This window comes from Muscardinus avellanarius (genome assembly GCF_963383645.1).
Source record: "Muscardinus avellanarius genome assembly, chromosome: X".
In the NCBI taxonomy this organism is placed as follows: domain Eukaryota; kingdom Metazoa; phylum Chordata; class Mammalia; order Rodentia; family Gliridae; genus Muscardinus; species Muscardinus avellanarius.
In genome coordinates this window covers 4,745,709-4,763,169 of record NC_137792.1, presented here as the reverse complement: position 1 = coordinate 4,763,169, position 17,461 = coordinate 4,745,709, and the positions used below count along the sequence as shown (strand labels likewise).

The 17,461-nt window shown below is 41.2% G+C and overlaps 1 protein-coding gene across 2 annotated transcripts in view; it reads left to right on the top strand.

The window, feature by feature from the left end:
• ARHGAP6 (Rho GTPase activating protein 6) overlaps positions 1–17,008 on the top strand; it is a gene marked incomplete at both ends in the record, with an annotated part of 524,441 nt that extends 507,433 nt beyond the window's left edge. For both annotated transcript variants that reach the window (XM_080719548.1, XM_080719549.1), the window contains 3 exons: positions 11,716–11,990; positions 14,560–14,640; positions 16,416–17,008. In XM_080719548.1, coding sequence (XP_080575674.1) covers positions 11,716–11,990; positions 14,560–14,640; positions 16,416–17,008 — 949 coding nt within the window. The remainder of the gene's footprint in view (positions 1–11,715; positions 11,991–14,559; positions 14,641–16,415) is intronic.
• Between the last annotated feature and the right edge of the window lie 453 nt (positions 17,009–17,461).

The following is a 17,461-nucleotide window of genomic DNA, read 5'->3' as shown; positions in this document are numbered from 1 at the left end:
ATTATTCACAGGTAGAATGCCCCTGAATTCAGTTCCTGGTACAACATAACAAAAAATAAAAAAAATAAATACCTCTTTTAATTGTAGCATTTTTTCTCTTTTAATCATATATAAAATGGTATATTGGATGCAGTTGTGTCCTTGAAAACAATGACATCTGTTACATTATACTACATACCGATGTTGACTCTGATGAATTGATTTTCATTTTCAATTATTTTATATATTAATACAATTACATTATTCTTAAATAAAGTAGATTTTTTATTTTCTTTCCCAGGTCATTACATTCATAGCTCAGCTAACTTCAGCTTCGCTTCATTCTTGGCTAAGTAGGGAAGGTCCTGTAATTGGATCACCCCTGTGAATGCACTTTAAAAAAAATTCATGTCTGTGCCAGTCATTATCAAACCAAATTCTGGTTCAAGTAATATGTTCTGCTTGGATTCAAGCCCCAGGAGCCATGATTGAATAAAAATATGCCCAAGGTATAAATGGGCTAACATTATCAGGGTCCTGTTTTTCATATCAAGGAATTGAACTTACAATAATTTTTTGCCCTAGATCTATATCATCATGGCATAGGTTCAAGTTAAACACCAAGTTCTTATATATTTGTATCACTTTGAATCTCACTATGATGTATAATTACAGTGCACCAATAAAAGTAAAAAAGAAAAAATGCATATTAAAAAGAAAAAATAACAGATTCCTAACAAGTCATGTACCAACAAAATTTTAATGAAAACTTTAATTTGCATCCTCTGTGCAAAAAAAGACATAGCAGCATTTTATTTTATTTTTAAACTGTGTTAACATTTCATTCAAAAACACACACCTGAAAAAAACACAGATCTTTGACTGGCTGATTCTTTGCTTTTGTGTGGAATTATTAGATATATACATTTTGTACTGTCCTTTGTATTCGATAGATACATTCCACCAAGAGGAATCATTTTGTGTGCTTTTCAAGTATGCTTTTTGTACAGAAATGACAAGGTAAAAAGTGAGCCTTTCTTTCTCTGCTCTTAGGGAAAAGAGGAAGTAAAACTCTTAGGTCCATGCCAAGCTGTACAATGTTACAGCCTCTTTCCTCCCCTCACCTGCAGGAGTAACTAATAGAATTTTGAGGTATAGGTGGGCTGACCCAAGGACACGATCTCAGGTAAGTGTCAGGGCTTCAAGGATTTAAAGGTGAAACTCCGGAGCTCTGTGGATGTCACAGATAGGTTCTAGCATAGGATAGAAAATATATGGCAAATAGAGCAGAATAAAGAGATTTTGTTGTAGTTGTTGTTACTGGGGATTGAACCCAGAAGCATTCAGCCTCCAAGATATCCCCCAGCCCTATTCTATTTTTTGTTTTAAAATAAGATCTCTCTAGGTTACTGAGAGTTTTGCTAAGTAGGACCAGTGAGGAGGTCTGACAATCTGCATTTTCACAAGTGACCAAATGATATTGATGTTGCTGGTCTGTGATCCACACACTGAATAAAGAGTTCAACTCTCATACTGAGGCATTTTCTTGCCTGTAAGAGCTTTTAGACTTGTTGAAGAGGGATGACAAGGGCAAAAATAATGGGAGGTATGTCATGCAGAATATCACAGGGTACCATCATAGGTGCCACATCAGAGGTTCTCAGACTCACTGCACATTTGAATCACCTGGGAAGCTTGTATTTATTTTTGTTTGTATGTATGTATGTATGTATGTATGTATGTATGTATGTATGTATTTAGGTACTTGGGATTGAATCTAAGGTCACTCCACGGACTCCAAGCTACATCACTAGTCAACAGTTAGGAGACCAACCCTGAACTCCCAGAGATGATGATTTATTTCTGGGTTGCAGTATTGATAATGGAATTTATTAGAAGTTCTTCACATGGTTCTAATGAACAGTCCAGGCTAAGAACCTGTGGCTTGATTCACATGCAAATTAGCTATACATTTACAGTCACAGGGGATTTGAGGTAGGTGACTTTTGCCCTTTCAAAATAGTCTTTGTGTTGAAAAAAGAAGGGAGACAGATATGGTGACACACACCTGTAATGCCAGTACTTGGGAGGCTGAGACAGGAAAATCTCATGTTCAAGACCAGCCTTGGTAACCTAGAAATACCCTCATCAACTTAGCAAGACCCTATTTCCAAATAAAATTTTAAAAAGGGGTTGGGGATGTAGCTTGGAGGCAGAACATACCTGAGTTCAATCTCCAGTTCAGAAAGGGATGGAAAGAGAAAGAAAAGGAAGAAAGGAAAAAAGGAAAGAAGGATTGAATGAAGGAAGAGAAAGAAGGAGAAATAATATTCCAGATCATAAAAATCCACTTGAAGTTTGAAAAAGAAAAATAGGTGTGGCCTGTAATTTCCACAATGACTTCTGAGAAGAGGAAGGTTTTACAATGAACTGGAAGATCATGGTGGATATAACCAACCTTTGATGTTGGGGCAGCGAGACCCAGGGCCTGGCCATAACAATGACTATGGGGCTATCTAGGAACATGATAAGGAAACTAGGCAGAAGCCTTTAAATATCAGGTCCGTGGATGGCACTGAAGTCAGGAAGTAGTGATGACAGGTTACAGTGACAATAGATTACTATAATTGTAGATTACAGTGATCATAAATTATAGTGCCCCAAACTGACAGATGGTGCTGGCTCCATTGGCCTATCAATTTCCCATCAATAGCACATGCTTCGTGAGGTTTAGAGCCAGATTGTCCAAGTTCCGATTCCAGTTCCAGTGCTGTTAGTTGTGTGGGCCTGTGATCAATTAATTAATGGCTATCTCAGCTTCCTCATCTGTAGACTGGAGATGAGTAGCGCTGACTTTATGGAGTTGTGATCTTCAAATAATATCTAGTTTGTAATAGATGCTAAATAAATACTAACCATTACTATCAGGTTATTTGGAACCTCACAATTTGGTTCATTTTCAACTCCTTACCAAAAACTTGGACATCACAAAATTCTACCTTGGGGTCCTCAAGATAGCATCCCACTGGGTAATAGTGCACAAGAGATAAGCCATCCATTTGAAGCGGTGCCATTGGGTTGCAAACAAAACCCCTGTTCACTTTAGACCCTTTGGGTTCTTTTCCTAAAGCTTCTGATCTTTGCCACGCCCATTCACAGACTCTAAATAAAGCAATCAAGTTCCTGTGGCCAAGTGGAAATGACACCAGGTTGAATTTGTAGGGCAAAAGAAACAAGTTTAAAAAGAGAGTGTAAAACCAAGAACAAGAAAATATTTATCATTATCTCTGTTTTGGAAGAGCAGTTAGTGGTAGTTGGGAACTTCATGTTTTATTTTGATATGGGCTTCCCCCTTCTTGGTGCAACATTAGAAGTGGAAGAGTGAGAAGCAAATTCATCCGTGTGTGTGTGTGTGTGTGTGTGTGTGTGTGTGTGTGTGTGTGCTTGATTACTAAAATTTTTGGCTTTGACCAAAATGGGATGCCAAAATTAGTTGGAAGGAGATTTTTATCAGTGAAAATTCAAGAACTAACAGATTTTATAATTGCTTGCCCTGTGTATTTATTACAATGCTATGCTCTTTTCTTCAAAAATACTTAAAAGTCTAGGAAAGTTAAGGAGTAGGGGAGTTGGAAGATTAATCATAAAGGGAAAGCTAACTTGAAAGTGAGCATTTGCAATAGAACAAAGTTAATATAGCAGGATCTGGAGATACTTGCCTAGGCATAAAACTTAAGGGGGTGCCAAAGAATGGTCATCGATGCTAACTGTATTGTGACATAATACTTCACAAAATTAGTGTGCACCCTCACATCAGCGATGAACAAAATGTCAACTTTGTATATGCTTTTATTGATGCATTGTAATTACACATCATAGTACAATTCAAAGTGATCCATAAATACATGCACACTTCACTTAGTGGATTTCCCTCCAAAATCCCACCCTGACTTCTTAATAATGGAACGATTCAATATAACAAGCATAGCTAACATATAGAAGTGGAAAAGAAGCACATATTTCCAATGATACTTTGAGAAAGACCCTAGAATATTCTACCCATGTGTTCTAAAATTCTTCACTTAGACACCCATGTAAATAAAGGCTATCCAGTGATTGTCTTAAATATACTTTTATTGGTGCATTGTAAGCATAAATCATATTTTGCTTTGGTGTGAAAGGAGCATGCAAGCACACAGAACCTGGTGCATTTCCCTCCAAATCCCTGCCTGCTCCTTCTCCCTCTCCTTTTGTAAAATTGAAATTGGTATTGATAACTTCATGAATACACACAGGATTGTTTGAACTGTTTCCTTCATCAAGTCTTTCCCTTCCCCATTTCTCTCTATAAATCCCTTCCACTATCCCGCTGGTCTCTCTCTTCATGTATTGGAAGTCTCTTTTGTTTCCTGTTTTCTCTCTAGCTTCCATAAATGAGAGAAAATATATGCGCCTTCACTTGCTGAGGCTGGCTGATCTCACTTAGCATAATATTCTCTAGTTCCATCCATAGCCATCCTGGAGCCTGAAGCCACAGGTAAAATGAGCTTCCCCTGGCTTAAGTGGGGGAAACTCATCAATTACATTTTCAAAATTTCCTTTGCTTATCTCATTTTTTCATAATGCATTGGTGCCTTGCAATTATGCAACATAGTGAGGTTGCTCATCTCATTTTTAATGGAAAGAATTGCTATGTTTGACAGGTTCTCTTGACCAAGTGGCCTTAAATATTTTTCAACTAAGTTAACCTGAAATAAAATGACAATGAAATTCTATTGGGGCATAAATAACGCACCTAAGGTTAATTTTTAACTTAAGCCTAACTGCCTTAAAATTACATATATAGGGGTGCACATCTTTTCTTTTTTCCTGAATTGCCTCAGAGCCTTGAAATTCGGCATAAGGGCTACTCTGCAGGACTGAGCATGATTAATGTAAAAGTCTTCCATCAATCCAGAGCTCCCGAGAGCTCAGACTATCTGTCATGCAGTAACTAGTTCCAACATTTCTTGCCATTTTTAAAAGTAGGTTTGAGAAAATGTATAAAGAAACTTGCTCTTATCCCATCAAACCTAAAGCTAAGTAGATCATTTTTCCTACTATATTCTAAGAACAAGATCAAAACCAAATAAATTTAACTGCACATGGGGAGAAAGTAGGTATAGATGAACTAAAAGTCATCTTTAAATTTTACCTTGGTTAATTCTGTTAATTACCTTCACAGAGATTTATTGAAATTATAAAAAATATGGTAAAATTGGTGACCAGTGAATCAGATGATAACATCTTTAAACTAGAAATAATTATTTTGTTCATCCCTGTTGAATGATAAATCTACCTTCTTCATTATGGAGAGTGTCGAGCTTTCCTGTAATTTAAAGATATCATGTTTAGCTTATCAGATAAATATCACACACCTAATTCACTTGAATCTTTCAAAAACCATCATTAAAAATGCCTTCTTTCTCAAATCCACAGTGTTATGAGATAGATTATAATTTCTGACTTCCTTTTACTATGACTTTTCACATTGGAAAGGCTTTCCAGAACTTTTTGGAGATAGGAAATCTGACAAATCTGACTTTACCTACAGTATAATAGCGAAGAATACTATAGACTGGCAGTAGTTGATGTCTTCAACTATCATTTTATTCTAGTATCCTAGAAATTAGGGAGAAGTAACACACACACACACACACACACACACACACACACACACACACACTCCATTTAGGAAACCCTTTTTAGCCAGACAGTTTTAGGAAAAAACTTACAAGTAACATGGAATTTTATAATGAAAACTTTCAATTATAAATATGCTTTCTATGGAAAGGCAATCCATCATGGAGGGACAATTTGTCATCTTTTCTTTTGCTAACAAGTTGGGATTCATAGTTCTTTGGTAAATTCCTCAACTATTATTTTGTATACTTTACTTGGTACATTGTAATTGCACATCATAGTACAGTTGTTCAAGGTGATACAAACAAACATGTACACAACTCTGGGTGTATTTTACTCCACATCCCACCCCAGTTTCCCCTCCCCATACATGTTAGTGAGATTGGTAGTGACACCTTCATATATGGAAATAGCATTATTTGGACTGGTTCCTTTCTCAATCCTTCTTTCTCCCCTCCACCCTTCCACCATTCTTCTTGTCATTCTCCTCATTTATCAATATTAATTTGAAGGCATTTTTATCATGCACACTGTAAATAAAATGAATAAAGACAGCACTGTTTTATGTTTACCTGTCATCAGTGCCCTATACATGCTATTAAGAGAGACTAAAAACAAGGAGAGAAATGTCACCAAATGTTCAAGGTGCTGGTGTGGAAGTTGCAGCTTCTCTTGGAAGTGGGACATTTTCCCTTAGATTCTGCATACAGCAGCTTTGCAGACCTGAATATGATTCATGTGAAAATATTCCATAATTTCAGGTCTGCTATAGTGAGGAATTCCTTTCCTGGTGCAATCAATGGTGTGTATATGTGCTTTGAGTTCTAACAGACTGCAGTTTATCAGAGTGAGCCAAGGCTGAAGACCACGCCTATTTGCAGTCTCCACATATGTTTCTCACTGAGATAGCTCGGCAAGGGGCTGGGCCCATTGTGCCCGGTGCTTGAACCGGAGTTTTCATCTATCCACAGAACAAGCTCTGTGCTTCCGGCTGCAGTGCAGGCCTGCTCACAGTACCCTGCCAGCGTGTATACACCTTGACCTGGAGGGACGAGCTGAGGGTGAGATGGCCATTCAGTCTCATGTCCATCCCATGCTTGTTTGGTTAGCTGAGATTGGCCATGCATGCCGTGGATGGTCCTGGGTTTGGGTATCTAATGGGGAAACCCTCCATGCATGGAGGCAAACCCAGGTTGACTGGCACCCCATCCATCCATCCATCCATCCATCTATTACTGAGACTGGAGAGAGAAATCACTAGGCATGTTGGGGCTCAAATCCATATTAATGAGCAATTCATCCACCCAACTCCCATTAAACTCTAAGGCTACCACACACTTTAGAGTATTTCTCATCTACTGAACCACTGGTCAGAGTGAATATTTTATGTAATAAGTAAATTAATATTTTGTTACCTTTTATTTAGGACCTTGAACTCAAAAACTGTCACCTTGTGTGTGTATGTGTGTGTGCGCACACACTGGAGATTGAACCCAGGGGCCATTCTATCCCCAATATATACCACCCCCAGCCCTTGTTAGTCTTTTTTTATTTTGAAACAGGTCCTTACTAAGTTGCTGAGGCCCAGCTAAAACTGTCTTCTAGAGGTAAATCTATGAGGAGACATTGTCGAGATATTCCAAGGGAAGTTTGTTTTGCTACATTTGATAATTCCTTGACGTGGGTCTTTGGGCTAATTTGGCTACTACATTATGACCTCTACTAAGAAGGAAAAGTGATAGATAAAAAGTCCATCAGTTCTAAGTATAGAATATAATATCTTCCTACTGACTTGTAATAATGTTGAATACTATTTGGCAAATACATTTTAGTAAGGGTTCCAACCCTTACTGCCTCTGCTGCTAGAAAGATGAGTTATTTAGTCAACTCCCTGTTTCATGTGCCCATTTCCAGAATGAGATCATGAACAAAGAGAATTGTTAATGGTAGCTTAGGCCAGGTATGGTGAAGCATGCTGTAAGGTGTAAGGCCAGCCTCCGTAACCCAGGAAGATTCTGCTTCAAAAAAAATTAAAAAATAAAAAGGAAGCTGGGCATGGGGGCACACGCTTGTCATTCCATCATTTGAGAGGCTGAGACAGGAGGATCAGGTTCATGGATAGCTTCAGCTACTTAGTGAGGCCCTCTGCAACTTAGTGAGACCCTGTTTCACAATAAAGAATAAAAAAAAGAATAAAAAAATAGGGCTGAGGGTGTAGATCAAAGGTAGAGTGCCCCTGGGTTCCATCCCCAGTACCACCATAAATAAAAAAGTAAAAAGGGGTATAGCTCAGAGGTAGAATACCCCTGAGCATTATCCCCAGTACCAAAAAAAAGGAGCTTAGTAGGAGGATGCCCCATGATGGACTCTGTATGTACTATTCCTCTTCCCATTCCCACAGGCCAATGGGTTATTTCACATAAGTATATTTCTCAAACTGCCTGCCATGTGTACTCATAACTGTGTTCATAACTGTGTTTTCTCCCATGCCTGAGACATACTGGGATGCTGCAAAAGGAAGCATCGTCTCTCATTGGATGACCCTCTCTGTGTCCCTACTGTAAGACAGTTCATTCACCTCTATCTGAAGCAATTAGTCCAAGGCACCTTCCCCAATTTCTCCCCTGATTGATACCCTAGCTCTTATCACTTTGGTGGCTCGAGGTAGGAGACTGAATCCTGAACCAGAACAGCAGAGGAAGTCAGTCTGGTTGGCCTCTCCTGCCCCCACCCATTTCAGCATGTTCAAATCTAAAACAGACAACATGAATTTTCTTAGTCTCACTCGTGGCAGACAGAGGAAGCTTAGAACTCAGGTGGGATGGGCATGTCTGTCCTCTTTCCCCCTACTCTGACCCCAAATACCTGAGGTCGTGATCAGCATCTTTACCTTCAGTCCAGGCAGGGCTGCAATTTTGGCTACCCTCTGTGGTTTTTCTCCTGCTTTGCCTCCTGCCAGATGCTTAGCTCACTGTTACATCTAGGGATTGAGAGAGGGAAGGGAGGTGTGGTTATTACAGGCTCTCAAGCATCCTCATGCACCAAATATACCTATTTGGTGTCTGCTGGCCCATTCAGAGGCTGTCTTTCAATAGGCAGGGCTAACTTCTGGTCTGTAGCCCTACACTCAGAAGAGGCTCCCATTTGGTTTAATGATCTACTATTGCCAACTTGAAATTCTTTCTTTCACTCTCTCTCTCTCTCTCTCTCTCTCTCTCTCTCTCTCTCTCTCCCTCCCTCCCTCCCTCCCTCTCTCTCTCAGTACTAGGGATAGAACTCAGGGGCATTCTACCACCCCCAGCACTTTTTTTTAAATTTTGAAACTAAGTTGCTGAGGTCCTCTGAAAGATGCCTTTACCTCCTTCTGTCTCCCTTCTACTCGATCAGATCCAATAAGAACTATAAAAATGGAGGACATTTTTATATAGGAACTTAGGGTTATTTTTTATTGTCCTTATTTTGTTTTGTTTTCACCAAACTAAATGCTCTTGTGAGGCACACTGAATTTTCTGTGACCCCCCATGATTTATGTAGGTGTGATTTCTCTGTCTGTGTACCAATCCAAAGACAATTTTCTAAAGCAGCTTGAAAAAGTTTGTGAAGTAGAACAATGTCAGAGTAAGTCACTCGAGAGGCCGAGGAAAGGAAAATGAAGGAATGTGATAAGATGAAGTTGCACTCCCACCCCAACTCCATGCACAAACTCGAACCAGAACTCCATTTCCTCAGAGCCTCTTAGCAGTCATCTCAAAGAGAAATGCATTAAGTATATGACTCATGGTTCCATAGGATAAAAATAACCTACTCACTCACTCAGTACAATCCCCAAGGTCCCTAGTACCAACACTTAAGAGAAATTTGTTACGTAGGTTATCTTTCTTTATACATGTAATTCCTGGCTGAATCAGCAATGAGAAACATTTTGTTGAATGCATTATCTTCTATATGTTTGCCAAGACCAATGAGCAAGACATGAGACGCAATTATTTTGATCTTTGTGAGCTAAAAGATGACCTTCCCAAACATTCTTCCCAATATGGGAGGTAAAATCAAAACAGACCATCCATAGCCCTGATACTTGTTTTGTTTTCGATTCAGGAATCGACTCTCTTTGAAACATTCCAGAAAATAAGGCATTCTGTAACATCATTGCTATAAAATCATGACATATTCTTACTAAGTAGACATAAGAGTTTTTCACTAATGACCAGGAAAATGTCAACTGGGCAGGTAAAAAACAATGAAATAATCCCAATAACATGATTTCTTGAGCTGGTCAGAATATAGAGCCCTGATTCTGAACAGAGCTGTTAATTCAACACATTTTTTTCTTGATCTTCACAATGAACCTTTCCTCAATCAGAGTTGTGCCCCATGACAACAGACAAGGGTCCGATCTCTTTTGTTTTGTGTTCCCTTGGCTAGAATTAAAGAATTTTTCCCTTTTAATTAGATATGGTGGTTAAAATTTTCTCCCCACACTTTCCAGCAGAAATAGTTAAGTTCCTTTTATTTTTTTTTCTCCCTTCAAATTCACTGGAAGCCTAAAGGTCTGGAAAATCATCCTCATGGCTATCCTCTGGCTCCTGCCCATAAGATTGTCTGATATCAGTTCAAAGAGCAGGCAAGGGAAGGACTTATTTGTTCCATGTGGGTAGGAAATGTCCCAGGCCAATGTGCTTGAGCCCTAGCTGTCTCAGTGACAGGCATGACAACACAACATAGTGGCTCCCAAATGCTGGGATGTTTTTGACCTGGATACCAGCTGGAAACCTGAGACAAAGCCTCCAGTCCTCGTTTCCCCTGTGGGTGCATGTCCTCCATTTTGCATGCACAAAACCATTTGGTTAGGAAAAGATTGCTCCGGCCTGGGTTTACCTACTTTGAGACCACAAAGGATTTGTTTTGAAAAATTCAACCAAAGGAAAGTAAAGATTAGTAAAACAAAACAAGGTAGGGGCAGGGGTGGGGTGGCGACAGATCGAAGCAGGTTCTGGGACTTTAATCAACCTGTAATCATTTCCCTTTAAGACGTCAGGGCCACTGTTTTGAGGAAGGTAGAAAATAAAGATGTTTCCAGGTAAGATTTTTCCTAGTCTTTCCATGTTCCTGGAGTTTTCATTTTCCTGTTCCACTTACATTTTCACCATTTCTGTTGCTGTGACAACTCATATCCCTCTATGTATATGCTAATGGTATGCTAATTGGTATGTCGTATATTATTTTGTAAAGGGACTAGTGCCTTGAAAATCATTTTAAGTGTGTTAAAATAAAGCGGTCTTTTGATGATGGCTATATATTTCCTTTCCTGGCCATCTTTTTATATGTGTGATATTTATTTCCACCAGTATGAGACACTTATTCCCATCATCATTTGAATGGCAGGAAGTAGGAATTTACAAAGTTACCCATAAAGCCGTCATGTACTTCAAGCAAAGCAGCAACCTTGGTTTCATCTGAACTGTTTTTAAGACAGAATACTGAGGGAGAAAAACCAGTTAGCTACCACTTACTTCATAAGTAGTGCTCGCTGAGCTTTGGTTTTTTCATGCAATCAGGAATTAATCCACCAGGTACTTCAGAGACTCACGTTGGCGAATACAGAGATGCCTCTGTTCATGAGCGCTTCCCCCGCCCCGTGCTGCCATTTCCTGTTAGATCTGTTGAAATTTTCTGCCCTCTGCTGGGCTCACATTGGCGAAAACAGGGTTCCCTCTGTTCATCTCCGTCCTGGGCCTGGCTTATTTTGTTATATTTGTTAGGTTTTGCTGCCCTCTGCTGGCCGCACAGTGGTGAACACCGTGGATCTCCCTTTCATTCTCCCCCGCCCTTCTCAAGAAGACATTTCTGGTTCCATTTGTTGTGCTTTGCTACCATCTTCTGGCCATTTTGTGGAAGTGCTTTCACTTTATGGATGCAAATGTGTTGGAACTTTGTTCAAAAGGTCATTTTGTGACTGCCCTCGTCCATGGCATTTTGTGATTGTGATATTCATGGAATCTGGTTGCTAATGGCTAACACGCTCACACACCTGTAACTCTTTCATTATGCCAGAAGCCCTGACATGCTACAGTCGGAAGTTTCCTTTTCCATGGGAGGGAGGCATTCATCCACAGACTCCAACAAAGCCTCCAGCGGAGACATCTCCCCTTATGACAACAACTCCCCAGTGCTGTCCGAGCGCTCCCTGCTGGCTATGCAAGAGGACAGGGCCCCGGGCGGCTCAGAAAAGCTTTACAAAGTGCCAGAGCAGTACATGCTGGTGGGCCACTTGCCGTCGTCAAAGTCAAAGTCAAGGGAAAGTTCTCCTGGACCAAGACTTGGAAAAGGTAACGGGATCCTGGTCAAAGGTGGCCAAATCAAGTGACTCTCTTGCCCAGGTGTCATAGTGTGGGGGGCTCTGGATCTCCTTTTCATCCGTCGCTTGTTTGATGTTTCTGTACTTCAGTGACCATTTACAGAATAACAGCTGAACACCTAGTCCAGGAAGAGGGTTGTCCTGGAAGGTCCCTGCAGCCCACACTCTGATTCTCAGATATCTAGAGAATAAGCAAATGGCCACTTGTATTCCCAGCTGACCCCTTTCTCCCTCCAGTATCCGAGAAACTTTATGGGACCTGGTTCATGGGGTTTGGGTTGCATATTTGCTTATCTAAGATGTCTTCCAATGACTGCTGTTGGTTGCATAAAGAGAACAAGCTAAGCCTGCCGCATAACAAGACTGCATGAGGGAACCAACCCATGTCGGTGTGATATAACCAGATCACTAGAATAGAGTCAGAAATCTGTTCTGCCACTTTCAACTTGCAAGATCTCAAACAAGTAGTTGAGATTTGCAGAGGCCCATCCCTCCTGAGATGGAAACTAAGAATGGTAAAAGTGCCAAATTCATTGGGTTTAATAAGCTAATCATGTAACGTTCTCAAGGCAGCCCTTAGCAAGTAATGAGCACGTGGGTCATATAGCCGTGGGTACATTACCCACATCTTGACACCGGTTGCCTCATCTGTCAAATGATCTCCCAAGAGCCCTGAATGGTGGCTCATGCCTATAATCCTAGCACTTGGGAGGTTGAGACAGGAGGATTACAGGTTCAAGGCTAGCCTCAACAACTAAGCAAAACCCTGTTTCAAATTAAAAAAAAATTAAAGGGCTGGAGGTATAACTTGGATGTAGAATGCTTCTGGTTTCAATACCCAGTAGCACAACCCCAACAAAAATGATCTGAGGATCTCCCAGGGATAAAGTGCTAGAATGCTTGCGAGCCCAGTGGACCTTTGCTTCTATAAGCGTCCCATCCCAGGATTGCAGGGAGAAGGAAGAGAAATGGTAAAAAAATAAAAAATAAAAAAATAAAATAAATAAAAAAATAAATAAATCACCTCTCCCTAACTAGGCACAGACTGAAGGGAGCCTTGGGAGGACTGAGTCAGAGCATGCTCATAGCCGCAAGGAGTTCAGAGGCCATTGCTATCATTTCTCCATTTCTGTGTCAAAGGAGTTAGCATCCATCCGACTCTCACCACCCGCCCCCTTGTATGAGTTTCCTCCTACTGGTATTACAAGCCACCACAAATTTAGTGGCGTTTCAAACAGCGCACAAATTTGCAGTCTAATGGTGTGGAAGGTCAGAAATCTAACAACTGGACCCTAGAAGGCAGCCCAGGAGAAAGTTAGGAATAGTCTGGTTCCTTGCATTTCTAGGCTTTTTTTTTTTTGGGGGGGGCAGGTCTGGGGATGGCACCCAGAGGCATTCTACCTCCAAGCTACACCCCCAGTCCAATTTTTTATTCTTTATTTTGAAACAGGGCCCCACTGAGTTGCAGAGGACCTAAGTAGCTGAGGCTGTCTGCGAACCACAATCCTCCTGTCTCAGCTCACAAATGCTGAGATTACAGCATTTCCAGGCTTCTAGAGACTTCCATATTTCCGTGTCTCGTAGCTCCTGCCTCCCCTCTTTAAAGCCAGTGATATAGCAGCAGCTTGTCTCCTGCCATCTTCTTCTAGGGGGAATTATGTGAGGCCCACCTGGGTCATACAGCAAAATAACCTCATTTCAAGGGCCATATTTCAGTTGCATCTGCAAAGTCATTTTTTGAAAATTAGCTAACAGCCAGGCATGGTGGCACACATTTGTGATCCCAGTACTTGGGAGGCTGAGACAGAAGGACTGAAGACTCCAGGCTAGCCTTAGTAATGTAGCAAGTGAAACTATTTTTCTAAAAAAAAAAAAAAAGAAGAAGAAGAAGCCAGGCATGGTGACACATGCTTGTGATCCCAGCATTTTGGAGGCAGAGACAGGAGAATCGCGGTTCACAGCCAGCCTCAGCTACTACTTCGTAATACCCTCTGCTACTCAGTGAGACCCTATTTCAAAATAAAGAATAAAACAGGGCTGAGGTTGTAACTCGGAGGTAGAATGCCCCTGGGTTCCATTCTCAGTACCGCAAAAAAAAAAAAAAAAAAAAAAAAAAAAAAAGAATAAATGAAAAAGCCTGGGGGTATAGTTCAGGAAGATAGAATGTCCCTGGGTTTAATCCCTAACATAAAAAGGAAGGAAGAAAGAAGAGGGTGGGGGGGAGGAAGGGAGGAAGGAAGGAAAGGAAGAAAGAAAAGAAGCTAACATCTTTATAGGTTCTAAGGATTATGATGGGGACCTTTAGGGAGCGAGGAATGGGGAGACTTTATTCTGTCTTCCACAATTGTGACAGGGAGGTGACCTTTCTTTAAGTCTCAAATGGAGCAAACCTCCTGCAAAGCAGGTCTGACCCGTATCCTGTTTTGCAACCCCGAATACAATACTTTGCACAGAAGAACCGCTCACAGAAATATTTGTCTATGCCTTTGTTCTTCAAATTTCGTGTTGCATCACAAACCTTTGTGTGTTCTTTTTTTTAGATATGTCAGAGGAGCCTTTCAATATCTGGGGAACTTGGCATTCAACATTAAAAAGTGGATCCAAAGACCCAGGAATGACAGGTGAAGTGCTCTTTTTAAACGTCTTTGTATTTACTTTTAAAATTATATTAGACTGGGCCCTGTGGTCTATGCCTAAAATCCCAAGTACTTGGAAGGCTAAGACAAGAGGATCACAGGTTTAAGGTCAGCCTCAGCAACAATGTGAGACTGTCACCAACTTAGTGTGACCCTGTTTCAAATTAAAAAATAAAAAAGGCTGGGGTTGTAGCTCAGAAGTAGAATACTCCTGGGTTCGATCTGCAGTGCACGTGCACACACACACACACACACGAAAAATGTGCAAAATAATTTTTAATTTTTGACTTGTTATCATCTTGCATATTTGTCAAATAGAATAAAAATAAAGGTTTGGCTTTCCACCCAAATAAGCCAATCTTTTATTAGAATTCATTCTATTTGCTTTCCAGAAACCAAACCAGGTAACAAGGCCTTTTTTATTTTCTTTTATGCTACAAAAATAGGTCTTTATTCTTAGGAAAATATAGTCAGAGCTGGCTTTCTTATTCTAGACATAAAATCTTAACATCAGAGACAGTACAGATAGTTCTTGAACTGACCTCTAAATAAGCATAAACCCACTATGTTAAAAAAAAATGTAATTTGAGGTTTTTGGCAAAAGATAGTACTTCACAAATTGAATCCAAATCAAAGAGTCTCTAGACAGGTTTCAGTGAGTTGAAATGAATGGGATAAATACGAATTCTATGGATAAATATAAAATAATTTAAATAAGCTAACAGAAATAATTATTTCTTTAAATTAAAACACTAGGCCGGGCGTGGTAGGCACGCTTGTAATCCCCGCGCTTGGGAGGCAGAGACAGGAGGATCGCGCAGGTTCGAAGCCAGCCGCGCGCGCTGGCTTAGGAGACCCTGTTTCCAAATATAAAATGTAAAAAGAGGTCTGGGAGTGTAGCCCGGAGGTAGAAGGGCTTCCGGGAACCCCAGTACCACCAAAAAATAAAAAATAAAAATAAATAAAAATAAAATAAATTAAAACACTAGGCCAGGTGTGGTGGTGTATGATGCTTGTAATCCCAGTACTTGGGAGGCTGAGACAGTAGGATCGCACAGGTTCAAAGACAGCCTCAGCTACTCAGTGAGACACTGTTTCCAAATAAAATATAAAATAGGTCTGGGAGTGTAACCCAGATGTAGAAGGCCCCAGGGTTCCACCCCCCAGTACCACAAAAAAAAAATTAAAATACTAGTCAGGTACAGGCTTTTGTTTATCCATACCAGATTTCTGTATGTTTATTATAGACTACTGTAAATATCATTAAAAACCTAATCTTTGACCTAGAGTCTTAATAATAATGCGGATTTGCATTTACAAAAGATTGTGGTTTTTTTTCAACAGAATGCTTCAGGTCCTGAAAAATATTTTCGGTGTATTACTGGAGAAAGACTGTGGTACTATTATAATTATGAATTGTGTAATTTTAAAAAGTAACAGACCCCAAAAGTCTGTTTACTAATTTGCTCAGTTAAACACTGTCTATGAACATTTTCAAGGCCTTTTAATCCAGCTGGACAGTTCAGCCAACCTGTCAGAGTCTAGGCATATGTGTTTGGTGGGACCACATACATTGTGCCAAAAATCCAACAGCATCTGCCCCTTCTCTTTCTGGGATGCTGGTCTTGGGTAGTGCCAGCTAAGAATGTGCTGTGCTTTCTCAGCTAAAGTTGGCAAAGAACGACAAATAAGAACTCTCTAATCCTCCACGGGGATTCTACCCAATAATTCCAATTCTTGCACGTCTCTCCATCTTCCAGGTTCCTATGGTGACATTTTTGAAAGCAGCTCCCTCCGACCGGGGCCCTGTTCCCTTTCTCAAGGGAATTTGAACTGGCCCCGGTGGCAGGGGAGCCCCAGCCCCGAGCTGGACAGCGGCGCTGAAGTCATTCGGAGGACTCAGACGACGGCCACCGTGGCCCACGGCAGTGTCCACCCTCCCATGTGGCCCACCCTGACCCCGAGCAGCGCCGACGACCTCACTGAGGCCGAGCTGGACCGCACCTGGCTGCAGAGTCGAGCCGCGCCTGCGCACCGGAGACCCAGGGAGAGTGGCAGGGAAGACCAGAGGCCCCCTCCTCCATACCCGGGGCCCGGGCAGCCCACGGAGCCGCCCTTGTGGAGGCGCCAGAGGCCGAAGGAAGGCTCAGGAACGGCCTCCGAAGAGGGAGGCCAGCCCGCTGCACCCGAGCAGCAGAAAAAACTGAGCAGCGCCTACCCACTCCCGGCCAGCGAGCAGGACAGTCAGGACCTGGGGCAGGCCACCTGGCTCGACTGGCAGCGAGAGCGATGGCAGATCTGGGAGCTCCTGTCCACCGACAACCCCGACGCCCTCCCCGAGACGCTGGTATGAGCCGCCCGCCCTCCCACCCCGGGAAATACACTGATGGACAATCGGACACTTAAGTCATTTTCCCCTCTTTCACACTTTGAAAAAGCAACACAAAAGAAACTCAGCCCACTTACAGATGTAAAGCACTCCTAACCCTCTCCACTTATGATAGGACTCCATTGCATAGCCAGCCTTAGGAGAAACCCAAACCAGTGACCATACCCATCGAAAAACTCCCCACATTGGCTCTGTACACGATAAAACTCCTGCTTTTCTTCAGTATAGCTTAATCGTATTTATGTGTCTTCAGTGTTGACTATTGTATATTCTGTAACAAATCATGTATAATAATCGATATGATAGATGCACAGGAAAAAAAAACAGAAGGAACAATCTTTAAAGATCACTTCACTTCTATTACACCATGAGATGTTTTAAGCAAGGAGATTCTATAGAGTGTTCTAGAATATACAC